Source organism: Bidens hawaiensis, unplaced genomic scaffold (genome assembly GCF_021521415.1).
Source record: "Bidens hawaiensis isolate Kalapana, Puna unplaced genomic scaffold, B.hawaiensis_p1.1 tig00036428_1, whole genome shotgun sequence".
In the NCBI taxonomy this organism is placed as follows: domain Eukaryota; kingdom Viridiplantae; phylum Streptophyta; class Magnoliopsida; order Asterales; family Asteraceae; genus Bidens; species Bidens hawaiensis.
The window spans coordinates 60,471-81,079 of NW_027496368.1; the positions used below are offsets into that span (position 1 = coordinate 60,471).

General features: G+C 40.9%; 1 protein-coding gene across 1 annotated transcript; it reads right to left on the bottom strand.

Annotated features, from left to right (window-relative positions):
- Positions 1-3,059: 3,059 nt before the first annotated feature.
- LOC143588516 (uncharacterized) lies at positions 3,060-3,686 on the bottom strand. The gene has a single exon (XM_077069493.1). The coding sequence runs from the start codon at positions 3,684-3,686 to the stop codon at positions 3,060-3,062; it is 627 nt and encodes a 208-aa protein (XP_076925608.1).
- Between the last annotated feature and the right edge of the window lie 16,923 nt (positions 3,687-20,609).

The following is a 20,609-nucleotide window of genomic DNA, read 5'->3' on the forward strand; positions in this document are numbered from 1 at the left end:
CAGGTGATTTAAGATGGCGAAGCCTATTTTTTGACGGGTGATTTATGCTAATCATTCCATGGCGGAGCCTATGTTTGGCGGGTCATTTTTGATAATCATCCCTTGGCGAAGCCTATTTTTGGCGGGTGATTTATGCTAATCATCCCATGACGGAGCCTTTTTTGGCGGGTGATTATTGATAATCATCCCATGGCGGAGCCTATTTTTGGCGGGTGATTTATGCTAAACATCCCATGACGGAGCCAATTTTTGGTGGGTGATTTATGCTAATCATCCTTTGGCGGAGCCTTTTTTGGCGGGTGATTATTGATAATCATCCCATTGGGGTAGCCTACTTTTGCCAATACATGTCATCTTTTCATGCAAATTGATGACGTCTTATTGGGCGGGAAGAGGTGAATTAAATGCAAGTCAGTGAAACGATGGTTTGATATGACAGTTTGAAGACAGTTGCCCTTCAGTGCAGCTTTTTCGCTTGTGTCAGGTGAGTGGGCGAAAATCCCCGTGACGCGCCCAGCTGTAACAGATTTTCGCTGTCGATTTGTTAGCGTGTCGCCTGGCGATTGGACCGCGTGTCTTTCATCCTTTCTGCCCTCTTCCCTTCATTAATTATGAGTAGTATAAAAGGGTGTGAGACTCCTTTGGGATTCCATTTCGTATCCAAGGTTGCATACTTTCCACCGTTTCTCTCTTGAATCTTTTGCATCTTTTTATGGCTGAATCATCTCAAGCTCCAAATGTGAAGAAGAGTAATAATACGATGGAGTTCGTCGGTTGTCGTATGGCTCTTGAGGATTTTAATAATATGGTCAAGGTGTATGACCTTGGACCTGAGTTCGAGCCGGAATTACCTCGTTTGGGTCAAACGGCTCGCCAAGCTCCTACCGGCAAGATTACCGTGTATAAGGAGTATTTTCTTTTGGGCAACTTTCGTTTGCCCATTACCCAATTTCTTCTGGGTGTGTTGGATGCATTTGGGTTGCACCTTAGCCAGATTCATCCACTCGGAATGGCTCGTCTTCTCCATTTCGAGTATACTTGTCATTGTCTTGGCTTTACGCCTATGGCTGAAAAGTTGTCGGCCTTTTACCAGTGGCGTTTCTCCCAGGGATGGTATAATTTGTTTACCCGTCCTGGCGCCAAGGCCATTGCTTCCGAAGCACCACAGAGTTTGCACGAGTAGAAGAGCATTTTCTTCCATGTTTTTGCGCGTGTGGTTCTGCATGCTATACATTTTACGGACGTGAAGGAACTTGCTAAGCCTAAGATGGTCCCTTATTCTGGGACCGAGTGGTTTACCACTTTACAGGACAGACTTTCTCCACTCCGTCATTATTCGAAGCGTGCGTTGGTATTACTTTGTATGAGTCGTATTTGGGAGGATGTGACGAAAGTTCCGATCATCCTTAACGGTGGTCAAGGTTAGTATTTTATTTGTTTATATTCCTACTTTGTTACTTTGGCGATCTGACGTTGTTCCCTTTTTCCAGAAGTGGAGGATCTCATGCTCCTCCTGCAACCCGCGCCACAAGGCGCTAAGCTATTGCACCGGAGGGAGTTAGGTCCCCGTGAGGATCCTATCCTTGTGAAGACTACCCGTAACTTTGTGTTTCCTCTTCCTACGGGGCGGTCATTACCTCCACGACCACCCCCACCTCTTAGTTTCGTTAACCCACAGGAGGTTAGGTTTTTAAACACTTCTTGCTGATAAACGCTTTTCTTCATTTGTCTGTTTTGTAATGTTTGGTTTGCGTTTATCAGGTAAACAGTCTAACATTTTGCGTGTACCTAAATGCAGAGGTAACACCGCACAAGGGAGTGGCGGGGAGGCGATTGCGTCTCCGATAAACGCTGTCGTGAGAAACGTCGTGGATGATGATGACGACGTCATCCTCATCTCTGACATTCCATTTGGGCCTTCTGTATCTTCTTCGGTGAAATTACTAGGCTCGTTTGGTTCTGGCGTTGGCGTTGCGTTTTCCCCCGCCGCCTCCACAAAAGTTTCTATTGGCTTCTCCTTGCTTTCAGTCTCGCAGCCTGTGACTGATGTGTCTGTCTTGGGCACAAGTGTGGCCGCCACAACTCCAATTTTGGTGGCTACAGATCTTGTGTCTTCTACAACCACAACTCTTGGAACCGTTGTAGATACGAACATCGTATCTACCAGTTCATATTCTTCCTCCTCAGCCGGTGGGGCGTTCAATGTTCCACACAATTTGGCATCCAAATAGCGCTCCTTCTGTTGACCAATCGGGGAAGAGTATTAACGACGTTGACTAGATTATCCCCTTGGTCTGTATAGTTTTAGGATTGTAACCTCTTTTACGGGTGTTGGTGCCCGCTTTTACTTTTGTTTAATATATGAAATGTACTTTCTTTTGAAATGTGGAGTATCGTTTCCATTTAAATATGTTGACCCTTGGCCTGTTTTTACAATTTTGGAATCGATTTACATGTAACACCTTCGCAGCTGAGCCGCGTTGCAAGTTCTTGGAATCGGTGAGCCATCGAGTTGCATCAGTGCATAGGCGCCCTTTCCTAATACTTCTTTGATTTGGTAGGGGCCTTCCCAAGATGGTGCTAACTTTCCTTGCGCTTGCGCTCTTGATGCCTCGTTGTTGCGAAGGACGTAATCTCCAGCATTGAACTCGCAAACTTTTACTTTTGCGTTGTAGCATTTCTGTAGCTGGTGCTTGTAATTTTGTTCTCCTATTGCGGTCAACTACCTGCGTTCTTCGAGGAGCATTAAGTCTAAACACCTTTCCGCCTCATTGTCAGTTGGTAAGGTGACTCTTGGCGATGGTACGCCGACTTCGGCGGAGATCTTTGCTTCAGTGCGGTAGGTTAATCTGAACGATGTTTCACTGTTACTTGTACTTTTTTGGGTCCGTATAGCCCAAAGGACATGAGGCAGTTGATCCACCCATCCTGACTTGTAACTTGCGAGCCTTTTCTTGATACCACGACAATTGGGAACTTCACTCGCCCTGGTGCTTCGGGGAATGGTCCTATTATATCAATCGCCCATTTCTGGAATGGCCAAGAGGTTGTTACTAGAATCATCGCATTTTTTGGGCACAAAGTGTTTGGTGCATGGCGTTGGCATGCGCGACACCGTCACACTCTTTTTCTGCGTCCACATGTATACTCGGCCAATAGTACCCAGTGTTCATAATCTTGGCGACCACTATTCTTGGACCCGCATGCACACCGCATATCCCTTCGTGAATCTCCCTTAACAGGTAATTTGCGTCTTGTGGATCTACGCATCTGAGGAGCGGCCCTAAATATGATCGCCTGTATAAGATTCCATCTTGAATTGTATAATTCATTGCTTTGTGGCGAATCTTCCTGGCTTCTGCTTTTTTATCTGGCAAGATACCTGTCGAAAGGTTGGTGATAATTGGTGTCATCCAATTTGGTTCCGCCGCTGAGCATACGCAAACTTCTATGTTCATTGTTGACGGCGTTGCTAGTACCTCAATGCGGACATCTTTTGCAAGATGTTTGAAACCAACTGAGGCCAGTTTGTTCAAGGCATCCGCTTGTTTGTTTTCACTTCTCTTGATATGCTTTACTTTGCATGTGGTGAAGGTTGCCATTAGCGCTTTGGCTTGCGCTAGGTATGACGCCATTTTGTCATCTTTGGCGTCATATGACCCTTCAATCTGATTTGCCACTAACATTGAATCGACATGTGCTTCCAAGTGTTGGGCTCACAGTTTTTTGGCGATACGTAGCCCTGTTAACAACACTTCATATTCTGCCTCATTGTTCGTGCTTTTGAATTCTAGGCGTATTGCATATGTGAAGTGTTGTCCTTCTAGGTTTGTTATTCTTTGCACGGCGCCTGCACCTTCTTCATTAGATGCCCCATCTATGAACAGCTTCCAAACTTGTACTTTTTGTTGATCTTGGGGGGGTTCTCTTTCTTTCCGACATTCTTCTTCTTTTTCAAGAGGTGCTTCTACTATGAAATCGGCCAAAACCTGGCCATTGATTGTTGCCCTAGGTTTATATTCGATGGCATGCTCTCCCGACTCTATCGCCCATTTCGCTAGTCTTCGGGGAAGTTCCGGTTTGCTCAATACATTTTGTAAGCGATAGTTAGTGAGAACATGTACTGGGTGGCCTTGAAAGTATCTTTGCAGGCGTCGTGCCATTTGTACTAGAGATAAAACCAGCTTTTCCAAGGTGGAGTATGTTGTTTCTGCATCTGCCAATGTGTGACTTAAATAGTAAATGGGTGTTTGGACTCCCTTTCTGTCCACCATCAAGACCGCACTGATTGCGCTTTCGGATGTTGCTAGGTAATTCCTCTAAGCGCGACTTGATCTCTTGGAACGCGGTTTCTGCCTCTTCTGTCCATCGGAATTGGGACTTCTTGATACAATTCCTTAAGGTTGAGACGAATGGTAAAGTTCTTTCCGCATGACTTGAGAGGAACCTGTTGAGTGCGACTAGTCGACCATTGAGTTTTTGCACTTTTTTGATGGATCTTGGTGAAGGCATTGTCAAAACAGCTTCCATTTTTTCTGGGTTGGCTTTGAAGCCGCCGTTTGTCACTATCACCCCTAGGAACTTCCCTTCTTCCATTCTGAATGAACACTTTCCTGGGTTGAGCTTCATGCTGATTGACCTTAATGTTTTAAAGGTCTCTTCAACATCTTTCAACATTCCTGTCTCCGTCTTGCTTTTTATGACCAAATCGTCCATATAAATTTCTAAGTTCCTCTCGATTTGAGACTTGAACTCTTTGTCCATCAATCGCTAGTATGTAGACCCGGCATTCTTGAGGCCGAATGGCATTATCTTATAACAATATGTTCTGCTGTTTGTTCGGAACGCCGTTTTGTCTTGGTCTTTTATCTCCATGTGGATCTGATGGTACCTTTGTATGCATTTAATAAACATTTGAACTGAAAGGGTACCAGCGCGTCCACCTTAAGATCGATTTCTGGCAATGGGTAACAATCTTTCGTGCATGCTTTCTTGAGATCTTTGAAGTCGATACACATGCGCCATTGCACGTTTGCTTTGGGCACCATCACTGGATTGGCTATCCATGTTTGGTATTGGATTTCGCGGATTATGCCCGCATCTACCAGTTGCTGGACTTGTTCATCACAGGCTTTTGCTTGATCTGGCCCTATTTTCCTTCGTTTCTATACCACCGGGACAAAGGCTGAATTGACTTTTAATTCATGCTCTGCTTTGCTTCTTGGGACCCCTTTCATGTCCGCCGGGGTCCAAGTGAAGACATATCTACACTCTTAAATAACAATCTTTTTAGCACCTCTCGCGCCTCTTCAGAGATAGTTGGTCAAATGGTTATGCTTTGTTCTGGGAATTCTTTGTTGGGCACCCATTTCTCCACTTCTCTTTCTTTGCTGGTCTTTGACACCTTCCGTGGCGGTGTTTTTCTTTCTGCCATGTTACATTCTTTGTTGGCGTGGATCATTGCTATCCCCGTTGTAGTTGGTACTCCCAATATCCCATGAGCTGTTGAGGGATTAGCGTTGAAGTCCCCAATTGCTTATCTTCCCAGTATTATATCATAATGTGGGTGGAGGGTTTCCATTACCAGGAAGTCCACGTCTTCTGTTCATGAGTGGACCCCGTCACTTAGTTTGATCGGGAATGTCAACTGCCCTAGCGGGTATTCAACACTTTGATTGAAACCCGCGATCGGAGCATTGACGGGTGTCAATAGTTGCCTGTCTTTTTCTTCCAGCAAGTCGAAACACTAGCGGTACATGATGTCGGATGTTGCTCCCGCGTCGATGAAAAAACGCGGTGTCCGGTAGTGACCGAATACAACTGTGATTACTAAAGGCTCTTTCTTTTTTGCCCCTCCCTTTACTTTTGGGAAGATGACTTGCTCCTCTTTCCAGGCTGCATGTTCTGTTTGCCTGCGCTTCTTGGATTGTACATTGCCCGAAATCATGTTGGAGTGAAGGTCCTTGATTTTCTTTTCTGGCCTTCCACCATCCCTTGGAGGTGGGCGCCTGTATCTCCCTTTGATACTCTTGACAAGGTGGTCCAACTTTCCAGTTTTAACATACTCCTCGATGGCATCCTTTAGGTTAGAACACTAATTTGTTTTGTGACCATGTTGTTCATGATAGTCACAATAACTTTTCATGTCTGTGTTCAGCCTCTGCTTGATTGGTGCCGGTTTCTTTAGTTGGATCCCCTCCGTATACAAGATTTAGGCTGAGCATTTTGTCAGTGGTGTCCATCTGGATGCATTCGTCTGACCTTTCTGTCTTGCTTTGAAGGTTCGTACGCCGCGGACTCTTTTTCATTATTTAGTCTTGACCATACGTAAGATATTCTTTTGCCTTGGCGGGCTCTATTGATATCATTTTCGGCATCTTTCTTTGCCAGTTCTTTCCCCAGCCTTTTCTCCATTTGCGCGTACCTCTTGGCCGCGGTCATAACATCATCCCACCGCTGCGGCATGCCATCTCTACCCATAAGGTTCCGAATGAGATCGTCACACTTTAAGTTTTGGCGGAAGGCTGCGCACTGTAATTCTTCACTCACGCCGCCGATCTTCAAGCCTTCTTGATTGAACCTGGCAATGAAATCTTCCAGCGTTTCATTATCATTCCTGACCACATTCAGGATATCTGCTGGATCGCTGATGTGACGCCGTTGTTGGCTAAACTGTTGGGTGAAATTTTTTGTTAAATCCTCCCAACTTGTAATCTGCCCATCTGGAAACCTTTCAAACCAGTCTCTGGCGGCTCCGACTAGTGTCAATGTGAAAATGTGGCACCATAACGGCATGGTCCACCCTGACACTAGCCCAGCAGCTGTGAAAGTCTGCAAATGATCGTCTGGATCTGAGATGCCATCTTACTGGCCAACTGTTGGCGGTATATTTGGATTTTCTGGTAACCCCGCCTAAGCAATTTTCGCTACAAACTTTGATCTTCTTGCCAATGTTATTGGCCGGTATGGCTTGGAAAAATCTTCCGCTACATCCGGATGATATTTCACCAGTTTCCTGGTGTTGTCTAGACCTTTCTAACTTTCTTCGTAGTTTGGATCGTCTAGACGTGAGTCTCCTTCAAGACGCGACCGATGTGACTTTTCTCCTACTTTGCTATTTTGCCGAGCAAGTGGTGATTTGTCGGTTGGTGCTTTTGTACGAATCGGCGTTGAGTGTTCTTCGTACTCTTCTTCTTCGTCGTTGCTGCCAGATACTGTATCGAATAGAGTTCAACGTCCGACATAGTAAGTTAGGATGGTAAATCCCTCTAACTTCTGTTGGATAAAGACTTGGCAAATGATGGCGTAGTTAAGCACTGCAGGCCTTATATGTAATATAGATGATATATGAGAACGTAGTTAAGGACTATGGGCCTTATACGTACTTTAGTTAGGAGCCAGCATAGGGACGGACTGCAAACCTTATGCGTGCTGTAATAGTATTGTGGTAGCATAGGGGAGGACTGCAGACCTCGTACATGCTATAAAATAGTTTGAAACATAGGGAAGGACTGTGGACTTTGTACCTATTGTTAATATAGGATGGTATAGGGGAGGACTGCGGACCTTGCACGTACCATAATTGGTGAACATAGGTAAGGACTGCGGATCTTTTATGTGTTCATGACCTTGAGTACATGTATAGACGGCAGACTATGAACCTACTCTCGGTAGACTGAGGGTAGTGTTTGTAGATATGTATGTATGTATGTATGTATGGTAGTAGGGTAACTGATTAAGTATGGATATGTATCTTTGGATATGTATGTATTTACGTATGATATGTGTATGTATTGTATGTCACCTGATTAACTAGTACTCACTCAGCGTAGCTGACTTTTAGCATGCACGTAGGTGATCAGACTAAAGAGCTAGCATGAGGTTGGCACATGGCATGGATTGAACGGCTGACATTTGAATATGGAAGGATTGATGTTTTAAATATGATGTTTTATGTTATGGTTTTAAAGAAAATATTAAATTGAATATGGAAGGATAGAAGTTAACGTTTCCGCCAAAAGTTTTAATTAACTCTGAGTGTAGAACTGTGTTTATGAGTAAATTCAACATCCAATGTAGGGCACCGGGAACGGGGTCTTACAAGTTGGTATCAGATCAAAGTTCGAGAGATTTAAGCATCCTACATGCTTAGACTCGAACAGAGAATGGGATTTTAGTAAGAAAAGAAAGAAGATGCCAGTTCAAGATAGCCATGTGTCACTCAAGCAAGCTCAGTAATGATAAAGTATGCTAGATAATGTATAAAGATGTTCGCTTAATTGTTAAAGGAAGGATATATGCAGGTTAGGGATAGGATTAATTGATTGTTTGATTGACTAACTGTTTAAAAGTAGAAACTAGCACAAGTGAAATCATAAAGGGAAGTATGTAGAACCTGAGGAGTAATGCAAATAGTTAACTACACTTGGCCACTGTCATTAACTACTTACCCTACGAATCACGTGCTAAATAATTCCTAGAGTGATGACGTTTGTGTTTTCCCTTTTAGAATATGATGGCTGGAGCAAGAGAGATTGTTGGCACTAGAGGTCGCACTGGACGTCGTGGTTGGCCACGAAGGGTCCGAGAACCATCTGTTGAATCAGCTACTAACACTGAGGGAGAAGGAAGTGGAACTGGTCGAAATCCGATTAACAACAACGAGGGGGTTCAACTGGATCCCGCAATCCAAGAAGCTATTGTTCAAGCTGTAGCCACTGCTGTGAAGGACCGGAATCCTGAAAGATCTACTGGAAGCCATGGGAGAACTGCTGAAGGGTCAGGAGGAAATGGTAAGAAGGACGATGAAAAGGAGAAAGAGGAATCGAGGGTGGAAAAGTCAGTGGGGGTTGACTATAGGAGGAAGGGGCTAGGTGGGTGTAACTACAAATCCTTCAAAGGTTGTGACCCACCGAAGCTGACTGGTCTGGGAGACGCTATCGCTACTCTTCAATGGATAACTACCATGGATAAAATTATCGGAATTAGAGAATGTCGTCCTGACCAAGCTGTGGGTTATGCTACCAGTAATTTGGAGATGAAGCCATGTATTGGTGGGAAAGTGTGGAGCAGAGAAAGACTAGAGGTGAGGTTAAGGATATGAGGTGGGAGGATCTGAAAGAGTTGGTGATGAAGAGGTTCTGCGCTAATGCAGAGGTTGAAAGGGTGGAGATGAAGTTTTTGAGTCTGAAGGAGGGAAAGATGACACACCGCAAATACACCACTGAATTCAACCGCCTGTCTAGGCTGGTGCCAGACATGGTGAACACTGAAGCAAAGCGAATTAAGTGCTACATCAGGGGCAATGTTCGTGTTTTGGTCAAGTCTAGTAGATTCTGTTGTGGGACTTGCAAAAATGGTCTATGACGACTTGGCAGCAGATGATGCGGTTGAGGAAAAGAAGGAGAAGAAATGGGCTACTCCAGCTAAGCGGTCTGGCGAGATGATGGCAACAACTGATGAGAGGAAGACTAAGGTTAGGAACAAGGATGCATGTAAGAAGTGTGGGCAAGTGCACCAGGGAGAATGCAAGACTGGGACGGACAAGTGCTATCGGAGTGGAAAGAGTGGGCATTACTGTCGAGAATGCCTTGATAACCCGAAATGCTTTAAATACGGAAAAATGACCACATGGCTAGGGATTGTAAGGAATCTGAGACGGGAGGTGCGAAAGGGTAAAGGCATAAGAAAAATGCAGGGAGGAGCACTCAATGAAGGAATAATTGCTTATGCAATAGTTTTATTTTGTTTTAATCATGTTTGCCTGAGAACTTGTTTCGTGTTAAAGTTTAAAACTTATGCTTATCCATGATGTGTGATATAATGATTTGGATTATGAATGATTATTTTTGTTATAATAAAATGTCGTTTTAGATAGTGCGAAACGATGTCCTTTGAAAGGACGAGACGAGACTTGGTACATCGAGGGCCTCATGGACAAACTACCTTAATAGCTAAACCCCGTGAACACCACTCGATGACTGCAAGTCAGGAGCAAGAAGGATAACCCAGAAAGCAAATACGATCCAATAAAGTGCGTGAATATAGGAAGTGTTCCTTCACAAGGAATAAGCTAGGTTTCGGGGACGAAACCCCTTTAAGGAGGGAAGACTTGTAACATCCCGAAATTTCTAAAAGTAATATTAATTATATTATTTATTATTGGTGGGAAAGTTTACTCAGGTTAGTGGGAAAATAATAAAATAAAGTAGAAGTTATTATGAGTTGGGCATGTGTTGGGTTAAGTAATATGGGTAATGGACTTGGATTAGAAAGGAAGGAAGATGGACCATGGGCTCAAGCCCATGACCCATAATATAAGTACTATAATTTACCCTTAATCCATTCATTTCCATTCCACTCCATTCCATACACCACCCAAAACACACACTTAGCTCTCTCTCATCCTACTCTCTCTCTAGCCGAGACAAAAAGAAGAATCGATTTCTGACCCGAGGTAATGATAGTACGATATTGTAGAGATACAAACCCGTTAGATCTAGTCGCGAAACGACGAGCCGACACCCTTAAACCGTTAAAGCCACGAGATCCAGGTGGAATCGGGTGTAAACCGATCATAAGATGAGATTAGGGGTCACACTAGCTCAAATTTGGATTGAACGGGACGAAAAAACGGTGAAGAACGGTGGAAAATAACTGAGATCTCGTTTTTCCGGCAAGATCCCGGTTTTCCGGCGATAACGGCGCCGGAAAGGTGGCGCCGAAAATGATTTACGAGGTTAAGAGAATGTCAGGGAATATTATGACATTCTCTGACCTAAACCTAGTTCGTTAACGGAGACTTAACGAATTAGAAGGTAATTCATTATGTCATTCGTCAGGGGGAGATAACGAAGCAGACACAAATCGTTAAGCCTTTCTTTAAGGAACAAATGACGAACTAACTCCAATTCGTTAAGTAGTTCGCTAAGGAAGAACTGACGAATGAACCCCTAGTTCATTAAGGGTTCAGTTCGTTAAAGGACCAGTTTGTTATAAAGGTCCAATTCGTTATGAAAGATGACGAACTAGAATAACGAATCAGCTAACGGAAGATAACGAATCAGCTAACGAATCAGGACAACGAAGCTGGATAACGAATCAGATCATGTGCTAGATAACGAATTAGACTGTGATCTGATAACGAATTAGGTTTAATTTGTTATAGAAAATGTGATGGCGAATAAAATAATAATTTAAAATTCTAATGAAAATTGTGTTAAGACAGTTAGGGTAAATAATTTTTTTCCAAGCTGACCTGGCAGCTCGACCCCAGCTAGGGGCTCTGCCCCTTGGACCCTGCTAGGGGCTGCCCCCCCCTAGAACCCTGCTGCCAGGGCGCTGCCCCCGGACCCTCGTTCATTGAGGGTTATAATTAAACTAGAAACGCGATATGGGTAGCGATAGATAGTTGATACGTGTAATTGTTATACAGTTAGTCGTGCACAGCTCAAGAAGGAATAACCATTAACGGAAGAAGTAACCTAGTTCAGGCGAGTTTCAAGCCCCATTCCCTGTTATGTTTTCGGGGTTGTGTGAATACTCGATGTGACTAGTTAATACACTTACTTTAAATGGTAAGTGTATGCCATGTATGATTTGTATGTATGTATATATGTCTTGAATGATAATGGAAGTTTGTCGGTATGTGAACGATCTTCGGATATTTCATGTACCGCCAGGTGATAGTTTGAAGATATGATTGCTATATATGATGTATGAATGGTGTATGTACATTATGAATGAACAGTTGTCGGGGGGTGAACGATCTTCGGATATTGCACGCATCGACAAGGAGTATGACTACTAAATGAATGAGGTGGAGAACGCCTAGAGTGTTATTATGCTACAATGTAATTATTGTAGATGTGAAGCAGGTGTATACAGGTACAAGAATGGTATGTGAGTTCTACGTCCGACATAGTAAGTTAGGATGGTAAATCCCTCTAACTTCTGTTGGATATAGACTTGGCAGATGATGGCGTAGTTAAGGACTTCGGGCCTTATACGTGACATTGGTGATAGATGAGAACGTAATTAAGGACTGCGGGCCTTATACGTAATATAGATGATAGATGAGAACGTAGTTAAGGACTATGGGCCTTATACGTACTTTAGTTAGGAGCCAGCATAGGGAAGGACTGCAGACCTTATACGTGCTGTAATAGTATTGTGGTAGCATAGGGGAGGACTGCGGACCTCGCACGTGCTATAAAATAGGTTGAAACCTAGGGAAGGACTATGGACCTTGTACGTGTTGTTAATATACGATGGTATATGGCAGGTCTGCGGACCTTGCACGTACCATAATTGGTGAACATAGGTAAGGATTGCGGACCTTTTACGTGTTCACGACCTTGAGTACAGGTATAGACGACGGACTATGAACGTACTCTCGGTAGACTGAGGGTAGCGTTTGTATGTATGTATGTATGTATGTATGTATGTATGTATGTATGTATGTATGTATGTATGTATGAATGAATGTATGTATGTGAGTATGTATGTATGTGTGTATGTATGTATGTATGTATATATGTATGTATGTATGTATGTATGTATGTATGGTAGTAGGGTTACTAATTAAGTATGGATATGTATTTTTGGATATGTATGTATGTATGATATGTGTATGTATTGTATATCGCCTGATTAACTAGAACTCACTCAGCATAGCTGACTTTTAGTATGCACGCAGGTGATCAGACTAAAGAGCTAGCATGAGGATGGCACATGGCATGGATTGAACGGCTGGCATCTAAAGATGGAAGAATTGATGTTTTAAATATGATGTTTTATGTTATGGTTTTAAAGAAAAGTTTAAATGTTTTCTAGCGAATGATTGAAGTTAACGTTTCCGCGAAAAGTTTTAATTAACTCTGATTGTAGAACTGTGTTTATGAGTAAATCCAACGTCCAATGTAGGGCACCGAAAAAAGGGTCCTTACATTCTAGCGCTATTTCCTTGTTATGTTTTCGGGTTTGTGTGCATTATTGACTTAATTAGTTAATAAACTTACCTTAAGTGGTAAGTGTATGCCTTCTATGATTTTATGTATGAATGTTGGACGATACGTGAACGATCTTCGGATATTGCATGTACCGCCAGGTAATAGTGTGATATGTTATTATTTTAGGAACGATGTATGAATGACATATGAGAGTATGGAAAAGATTAAGTGTATGTGTGAAAGTACATAAATTTAAATATGTTAGTGCACGATTTTGCGTCTTGAGTCTCTGTAATTGTCGTTAACGTATTTGTCGTTTGTTTAATGTAATAAACTATTATTATTTCATGTACTTCATTAAAGTATAAGGCTAGTTCGCTAAAGATGTTTAGAGAACTAGACCTTAAGTTAAATCTCCTCTGATTCGTTAGGGGATGCTAACGAATCAGAGGGTGTTTCGTCTAATTTATGTATGTAACGAAGTGGGATCTGGTTCGCTAGGGGATGTTAGTGAACCAGACCTATCTTCTATTTATAGTGAACACTGTTCAAGCTTAATTTAAGTTTTGAGAGATTAATTAACGAAACTCTGTCCAAATTCTCTCTCGATCGTCATCCTTAATATTATACAATTACTAATACGGATAATATATAAACATATACAACACTTATTCACACGTAATTATGAGTTAGATCTATTGTTAAAGAATTAATCGATTACGCACAGATCTGAGATCTGGTATTGTTATTTTTACGAGATTGATACACATACAGGATCCAACAAGTGGTATCAGAGCTTTCGGAGCTCAGTTACACTTGATTTGGTGTTAATTTGAAATATTAGTTTGTTTGTGTTATGTTTTAGTGAATTTGGATTAATTCAGAGGTTAATGGATTGAATTATGGTAGGTTTGGATTGGATTTGAGTTGGTTAAAGTATTGATAAGGTATTGTGAATTGGAATTGAGGTTTGATTTGGTTTTGAGGTGTTTTGGTATTGATTTGGATTATGGCCGAAATAGAGTTGATGTTTTGGGATAATTGTGTTAGTTATCGGTGATAATCGGTTACGAGATTTGGGGTATTGGATTCGCGATTGTGTTACGAGTGTTTTGATAGGTAATTTGTGGATTTTAGTTAAGAATTGAGTGTGTATTACGGATCTGAAATTTCTGGTGTTCTGGGTTTGGTGGTCTTCATATCCAAATTTCTGGAAATTTTTGTTGAAGATTTGAAGATTCAAAGATGAATATGATTCGCTACGTTGATTTGCTATCAAGTTCACTTTGATTCGTTCATTAAGGTTGCCAATTCGTTACTTATCTCACCTGATTCGCTAGCCAGTTCGTTATAATAGCTTATTCGTGTTATCTAATTTGTTGATTGGGTTAACTGATTCGTGAGACACGTGTCCACATTGGGATTTGTGTCATAACAACCTTTGCCACGTGGCATAAGGTATCAAAGTTTGTTACAAACGGTTGTAACAACCTGATTCGTTATAGTTGATTCGCTAAATCATCTGTAGCTGGTTCGCTATCTATTTCGCTAATCTTTCATTCATGAATTCGTTACTGAAAACCTTTCAATTTGTCAAGATTTATCTTATCAATTCGCTATTTCATTTCGTTAGTCAATTCGTTGGTTTGACTTATTGTTACATCTGATTCGTTGACTTTCTAATTCGTTATATTGATTCGTTAAATTTACTTTTGATTCGTTATCTGATCAATCTTAACTTCATTAAGATTTGATTCGTCCATCTATTGGTCACAGTTCGCTACAACTGTTTACAGTTCCTTAATCTTATACCCTTGAAATTTTAATACTTGTCAAAAAATGGCTGGTATGTATGCATTGGCTTCTCAAAACATGTTGATGCAACAAATGTTACAACTTGATACCGAGATATGTTCACATTCTAAATGTCCAAGATTGATGAAGTTTAGTGACTTTGCCATGTGGGAACCTCGGTTTCGTGCTCATTTGGGGTCTATTCACCCTGACTGCTCATATTGTCTTGATGAAATTTATAAGGAACCATTGATTGGTGATGATACTATTGGTTTTGTTCCCAAAGTTGTTTCTCAATATTCACAAGAAGAGAAGAAAGCTTTAGAAATCGAAACAAAAGCTTATTCCACTCTTACTATGGCGTTACCTGAAAATATCTTTCATCAAGTGGGTAACATAAAGAGATGTGCTTCTCTATTCCAACTTCTTCATATGAGAAGTATGGGGAACACAGCTGAGAGTAAGAAAGTGATGCTCAAGTTTCAGTTTTGATACTTTAATCTATTGAAGGGAGAAACAGTTGAAGAGATGATTACACGGTTTATTCATTTAATTGCTGAAACGGACAAGATGAAATTGGAAATTTCTGAAACGGATAAAATTGACACTATTAAGAGTATGCTTCCAAGTTCTTACTCGACATGTCTAATGGTTTTGAAAAAGAATGACTATTTCTTGAATGAAGACTTGACTGCACTTGAAATTTTACAAAAGATTGAAGCCAGAGAATATGATCTTAAGTGTCAAAAATCCTCCAAGGAAAATCAAGATCCAGCTTTCTATGGTGGAAGTTTGCCTCTTAGTTCAACGATCTATCCAATCAATGCTTTTCTTACTCAAGCTGCAAGTGAAAAAGAATCAACTATGTTCAATGATCCAAAAGTATGTTTCTATTATGCTGGTAATTCTGGATTGTCTGGTGGTTCTAGAAGTTCAACTACTATGTATCCATTTGCTTCACCACCTAGTGTTAATATGAAGGAAGCTGAGCAAAACTTTGCTTTTCTAACAGCTTTCATGTCTTCATATGAAAACTTGGTATGTAGTAAAATTGCCACAAGTGATTTAACTGATGAGGAATATGATCATATAGATCCAGATGATTTGGAAATCATGGATTTAAAGTGGAACATGGCTATGATCATCCGTAAAGTTAAACGATTCATGCAAAGAACTGGAAAAGATCTTCCGGCTTTAAACAAAAAATTGGGTTTTGACAAGTTGAAAGTAAAATGCTATAATTTTCAAGAATTTGGGCATTTCGCAAAGGAATGTAACAAACCAAACAAAGAATACACTGGTTCTCGTGGTCAACATCAAAATTCTTCTACACCACGAGGTAGTGATGCTGAAAATAAACCATCTTCTTCGACAACACAAGCAATGTTAGCAGATGGAAATGACTGGTCACAACGGTTACTATGTAATGATGCTCAAGCAAATTTGGCTATGTTTGGGTTACACAAAGATTGTCAAGATGCAAGTGGGAGTGAAATGTCTTCTGATAATGATTCCGGATCTGATTCTGACGACTCTTGCAAAAAATCTCCAACAGTATTTGCTTGCATGGCCAAGATCAATGAGGTTAGTCATTCTATCTCTGCTACTTCATCTGTTAAAGTATCATGTGTTGATTGTGAATCTAACAAACCTAAGTTAGAAACTTTGAAAAGTCAAAATGATAATCTTGATTCGTTAAGGTTGACTCGCTTAGTTGACTTTTGATGCGTTAACCAATTCTCCTCATTCGTGAAGACTTGATTCGCTAAGACTTGATTCTTTAAGAATTGATTCGTTAAGTCTCAGTTCGTTACAACTGTTCACAGTTTGTTACAACTGTTCACAGTTTGTTACAACTAATCACAGTTCGTTACAACTGATTCGTTACAACTGTTCACCATTCGCTACTACTGTTTACTGATTCGTTAAGATATTTTATTAATTGTTTATTTTCAAAGATGGCTGGTATGTATGCATTGGCGTCTCAAAATATGTTGATGCAACAGATGTTGCAACTTGATACCGAGATTGGTTCACATTCTAAATGTCCGAGATTGATGAAGTTCAGTGATTTTGCCAAATGGGAACCTCAGTTTCGTGCACATTTAGGATCTGTTCATCCTGACTGCTCATATTGTCTGGATGAGGTTTATGTTGCACCAATGATTGGTGATGATACTTGTGACATCCGGCATTTTTAGGTTAACTCTGTTAACTAAACCCAGTTAAATTCTGTTGACTGTGTCAGTAAACTCCGTTAGTTCTGTCAACTAATTTAAGGAACCCTTATATATGTAGTGTCACGTATGCATACATTGAGTTAGTCGTGTCGTTGATGACCTAAGTAAGAGTAACTAGTTATTTGTAATTAGAATAATAAACTCGTCACACATGTTATAATAAACATGATATGCTACATGTACCTTATATAATAAGTCTAATGTGTTGCATGATTTATATGTTACATGACTAGTTGTTGTTGGTGCATTTTGTGACCGTCGCTATGCAATTCAGACCAGCGGAGACGCCATAGGTGAAGTTAGAACAACTTCGCCTTAGGCGAAGTTAGAACAACTTCGCCAACGGCGAAGTTAGGACAACTTCACATTAGGCGAAGTTATCACAACTTCGCCATAGGCGAAGTTATGAACAACTTCGCCTACTGAAGCCTACTGAAGTTTATATATATATACGTGTGTCTTGTTTAGGTTAAGAAATCCAGAAATTAGTGTGTGTTTTGAGCAGTTTATTTGTTTAGAGAGAGTAAGAAACAAGGAGAGTCGTGTGAGACGACCCGAGGTAGAGCTCACCTCGGGTCTGTCGTGTTTTCTGTTTATGTTCTGTATGTCTCGTGGTTGATTATTATATATAAAAATCTGCAGATTTGATTATCCCGTTCTTGTATTTGTTCGTGTATTTGTTCGTGTACGTGTTTGTGTTCTTTATCTTTACACCAATAAACGAGTCTAGGAGGATTCCGCACTCCTAGACCTCGTGCGGATCTCGTATCGATCGGCGACGCCCCGGGGGGACCTACATGTGGTATCAGAGCCTTAGGCTCTTATGCTATGGTTCGAGATCTGCGTTTTGGTGTTTCTGGCACGTTTCTGATGCGTTTCTGGCCGAACAGCGCCGCAGGCGAAGTTATTGTTCATCAGGCGAAGTTGCCGTCACTGTTCGTAGGGTTTCAGCGAAGTTATAGCCAGGCGAAGTTATGAACAGGCGAAGTTGACTTCTCGGCGAAGTTAAAAAAAAAAAAAAAAAAAGAGTATTTGGAGTTTTCGTCTGTATGGCCAGGTGTACACGATTATTGTGAGACCGAAGACGTTGTTCCGTCAACGAGTGAAACTTGTTATCTCTTGGTCTTACGTGTGAACAAATACGTGTCAACTCTGGATATGGAGTTGAGTTTGAGAATGGGATATTGATTGAAACTGGATATTGACACATATTTGGGTGTTTGTGGGCAATGAAATTGTTGATGTTCGAGGTTGACCAACTAAAGAAAGTCAAATTGAACTGAAGGTTTTTGTCATTACTGGATTGCGGTCAGAGCATATTATTTATGTTATTTTCAAGGCGTTCGAGAATTGGATCCTGAAACGTGATGCTTATTTATTAGAGTGAAAATTCTGGAACAAGTTGGATTTAATCGGGAACTAAAGTGTTTATGTTCTTGATCGTTATCCCTGGTGATTGAAGATGCTTCGGATTAATTAATGATCATGTGTTAGATTCTGTCAAGGTGGTTTTGTGATGAAATTGATCACTTGATGTTGAGTAGTTGAAGATTAAACCTTATCATATGCTGACGAGTTGGTGAAGTTGTGGAGGAAGCCCAACTTCACGTGTTGGTGAAGTCAGATGGACTCACGTGATTGGTTGAGATGATCTATTGGAACGAAGATGCATGCATTTCAAAGACCTCAATCGTTATAGTCGGAGAAGCTTACACTGAAGGGAAGATCTGATATGGAAGATGCTGGGTGATTGGTAGATTTGTGAAGCTACAGGACAGTTTTAGACACGGCTGGTTGAAGAACAAACTGAAGATCATCAGTTAAGAGGGGGACTGTTGGTGCATGTTTTGTAACAGATGATCTTTTGTGTTTGTTAGAATTGAGAGCAACGGTCAAAGGGGAGACTGTTGGTGCATTTTGTGACCGTCGCTATGCAATTCAGACCAGCGGAGACGCCATAGGTGAAGTTAGAACAACTTCGCCTTAGGCGAAGTTAGAACAACTTCGCCAACGGCGAAGTTAGGACAACTTCACCTTAGGCGAAGTTATCACAACTTCGCCATAGGCGAAGTTATGAACAACTTCGCCTACTGACGCCTACTGAAGTTTATATATATATACGTGTGTCTTGTTTAGGTTAAGAAATCCAGAAATTAGTGTGTGTTTTGAGCAGTTTGTTTGTTTAGAGAGAGTAAGAGACAAGGAGAGTCGTGTGAGACGACCCGAGGTAGAGCTCACCTCGGGTCTGTCGTGTTTTCTGTTTATGTTCTGTATATCTCGTGGTTGATTATTATATATAAGAATCTGCAGATTTGATTATCCCGTTCTTGTATTTGTTCGTGTACTTGTTCGTGTACGTGTTTGTGTTCTTTATCTTTACACCAATAAACGAGTCTAGGAGGATTCCGCACTCCTAGACCTCGTGCGGATCTCGTATCGATCGGCGACGCCCCGGGGGGACCTACATTCAGTAGGCGTCAGTAGGCGAAGATCAAGATATGAAGCTACTGCCAAGGGGGAGTCTGTTGGTGCATAAATGTCAGTAGTTCATAGTCTAGTGTCTGTAATCGAGTATGTAATGTTATTTATGTTTTTGTTTAAGCGAAGTTGTTAACAAGTTCGCCTAGGCGAACTTGTTGAACAAGCGAAGTTATGGACAACTTCGCCTGAACATATCAGGCGAAGTTGTCGTGTATTTATACTAGGTTACGGCTTAGGTTTGAGTAGTTCGTGTTAAGTGGATCGAGTTGATCTAAGCTGGTTTGAGTTCATTGTAACGTGAGGACGAGAGTCTGTATCAGTGATTCATATCACGTGAGTTCAGTTATTAATATATAACGTGTTTCGGTTATTCGTGTGTGTTTGTTTGGTTTGCTTTCTACGCTCATAACGATCTACGTAGGGATTCCGCACCTGAGTAGACCGAGATATTTGTGTGTGTTTGTTTGATTTGCTTTCTACGCTCGTAACGATCTACGTAGGGATTCCGCACCTGAGTAGACCGAGATATCTCGTGTGATCCGTCCAGGGAACCTACAGTTGTTATATGCTTGTGAGATATTGTAAGAAAGTTGGGTAATTAAGGTGACACAATATATGGTGTGTTACATGTTAATTTGCTAGATGAACTATTAAACTTTAGGCTAAAGAGTTAATTAGAAAATGTTTTAAAAATTGTAACATGTCACAAATTAAATAAAATAAAGTTATCTAAAGTTTAATAAAATTTATTATGCCTTAATGAGTGTGTAAATGATGAGTAAATAACAATGAATGTTTTATTTTTCTTTTCCTCTTCTCTTTGGCCGTAGATCACACACACACACACACATACTCTCATATTTTTCATACAAACAATCTCTCTCAAGTATTATCTTCTTAACAAAAGACTTGGTGATTTTTGGTAAACAAGGGATTAAGTCTTTGGATCAAACAAGTGAGTAGATGGTTATGTTTATATTTTTCTTTTAATTCATATGAACCTTTTATCCAAATGATTGGATCATGAATGGGGATGATCAAAGTTTGACAAATAAAAAGGATTTTTGTATGAATCTTGATCAATATTTTGAGTCCTTTATAAATACTTGTGTTCTTAATATGAAATCAAATGGATAAATATAAG